This window comes from Primulina eburnea, chromosome 15, assembly GCF_022965805.1.
Source record: "Primulina eburnea isolate SZY01 chromosome 15, ASM2296580v1, whole genome shotgun sequence".
NCBI classification, from domain to species: domain Eukaryota; kingdom Viridiplantae; phylum Streptophyta; class Magnoliopsida; order Lamiales; family Gesneriaceae; genus Primulina; species Primulina eburnea.
This window is the reverse complement of record NC_133115.1, coordinates 24845063-24847468: the sequence shown is the minus strand read 5'-3', so window position 1 is coordinate 24847468 and position 2406 is coordinate 24845063. Positions and strand designations below refer to the sequence as shown.

Genomic DNA, 2406 nt, shown 5'->3' with positions numbered 1-2406 from the left:
AACAACTCAATTAATACATGTTGTGATCAATATTCAAATCACAATCAAATCTGATCAATGTCAATCGATCTACACTCTAATCCATATCGACGATATCACGATATAATCGAAATCACTACTGAATCTGATCAATATCAATTAACTGATGTTTCGACGGCATAACAATGCTGTCTCGATAACCTCGTCAATCAAAACATCACAGATATAATACCAGAACTCATAATTAATATCGATGCCAGTCATAATCTCAATAACAATATACATCTGATATGAAATCTCAGTGAAATCGATTCCAAAAATCATAACAATTACATAACCAGTCCGTTCTTTAATCTGACTTCAGTTATACGATGTCTACTATGTCAAGAACATCATATATGACTCCTATTCAATTCTGACAACAACATAATTTCAAAACATGTCAGAACGTAGCAAAACTTGCGTCCAGTTGTAGCCTGCGTTGATAGGAACACGGTGCTGAAGTCGGATTTAAAATCGAATGGACGGATTTTGCACAAATCACGATTAAAATGTTACGGAGAATTTTTCCTCAAATATTCCCTCGATTCCTCTCTTTCTTAGCTGAATATCGTTGCATGTATATATATATATACACGTCGCCCCAAGAGACCAAGTGACATGTTCTTATTCTGCATGACTAGCGCATATGCGCGCCCAACATCCGCGCATATGCGCCGGAAGTACTGTCCGGGCTACTGGACTACTCGCGCATATGCGTCGTCAATCTCGCGCATATGCGCCGAGCCTTCTGTCCGTCATGCGCTTGTGCGCCCTCTCCGTCGTGCATATGCGCCGAACTCTCTGGAGTTCTCCCTCGGCATTTCACCCTCCTCGCGCAGATGCGGGCCCTGTCTCGCGCATATGCGCGAGAGGTTCTGGACATTCCGCACATCTGCGCGCTTACACGCCGCGCATGTGCGCGAATGCACACCCTCGCACAAATATTCCGCGTCTGTTCTCATCTTTCCCGGTCCGATCCGTTCCGTCTATATTTACCTCAATTAATAAATAAATCAGTCCAAATCAATCTCATATTACGGTAAATATACTCAAATCATTTCAGTTTACGGTAATCAAATTCGGGCCTTACGCATTATTTAACTGCTGGCACTTTAGCTTGATCTACCTCAATACCACTGCTAAATATTATATGACACAAAAATGTTACTTTCTCCAATCAGAATTCACACTTACTGAATTTTGCAAACAACTTGCGACTCTACAAGACTAGCAAAACTATAGCCAAATGATGATTGTGCTCGGCTCTTCGAGTAGATTAGGATGTCGTCAATGAACACTATGACGAACTGATCTAGGTAGGGCTGAACTACTTGATTCATCAAGTCCATAAAAATTGATGGGCATTCGTCATTCCAAACGACATTACTAAGAACTCGTAGTTCCCGTATCTGGTTCTGAAGGCCGTCTTATGAACATTTGCATCTTTTAGCTTCAGTTAATGATACCCGAATCGCAGATCTATCTAAGAGAACATTTTAGCTCCCTGCAACTGATCGAACAAGTCCTCGATCCTTGGTAGTGGGTATTTATTCTTGATCGTTACCTTGTTCAATTCTCGGTAACAAATGCAAAGTATCATGCTCCCATCTTTCTTTTTTATGAAGAGCACTGGTGCGCCCCATGGGGAAAAACTAGGGCGGATGAATTCCTTGTCTAGGAGCTCCTGAATTTGTTGTTTGAGCTCTCTAACATCTCAACTGGAGCTAAACGGTACGGTGCCTTAGAGATTGGCACAGTGCCTGGCACCACGTCAATAGCGAACTCCACCTCTCTCTCTGGTGGAAGGCCTGTGACATCATCAGGAAAAACGTCAGGAAAATCTCTGACAACTGCTACGTCAGATACCGACGGAGTGGTTACGTCAGGTATTGAAATAATTCTAGCCAAGAAATCCTAACACCCTTTATAAATAAGTCTTCGTGCCTGCATGCAAGAGATCATGCGAGGGAAACTTCTCCATCTGTTTGGCTCAAAGAGAAATTGCTCCATGCCCAACTGTCTTACCAACACTAATCTTTTCTGAAAGTCAATAAAAACTTTGTTCGTCGTTAGCCAGTCCATTCCCAAGTTAATGTCAAACTCTGGCATCGGAAACACAATCAGATCGGCATACACTAGGTGACCTTGCAGTTCAAGATCGATGTTTGTGACCACGCTAGTAGATGATAAATCTTCCCATAATGGGACTGTCACTGAATAGTTCACGTCAAGTCCAATGGACTTGACATCCAAATCATTAACAAACGTCTCCGAGATAAAAGAGTGAGTGACCCCGAAATATATCAATGCCTTCGTTGCGACTCTCTTTATGAATATATTTCCCATCAAAAGAATCATATCTGGGTTCGCCTTCTCAGCCTGCAT

General features: G+C 42.1%; 1 protein-coding gene across 1 annotated transcript; it reads right to left on the bottom strand.

The window, feature by feature from the left end:
• Positions 1–1935: 1935 nt before the first annotated feature.
• Positions 1936–2406, bottom strand: LOC140815578 (uncharacterized). Its single transcript, XM_073174656.1, has one exon. It carries the CDS (start codon positions 2404–2406, stop codon positions 1936–1938), a length of 471 nt encoding a protein of 156 aa, XP_073030757.1.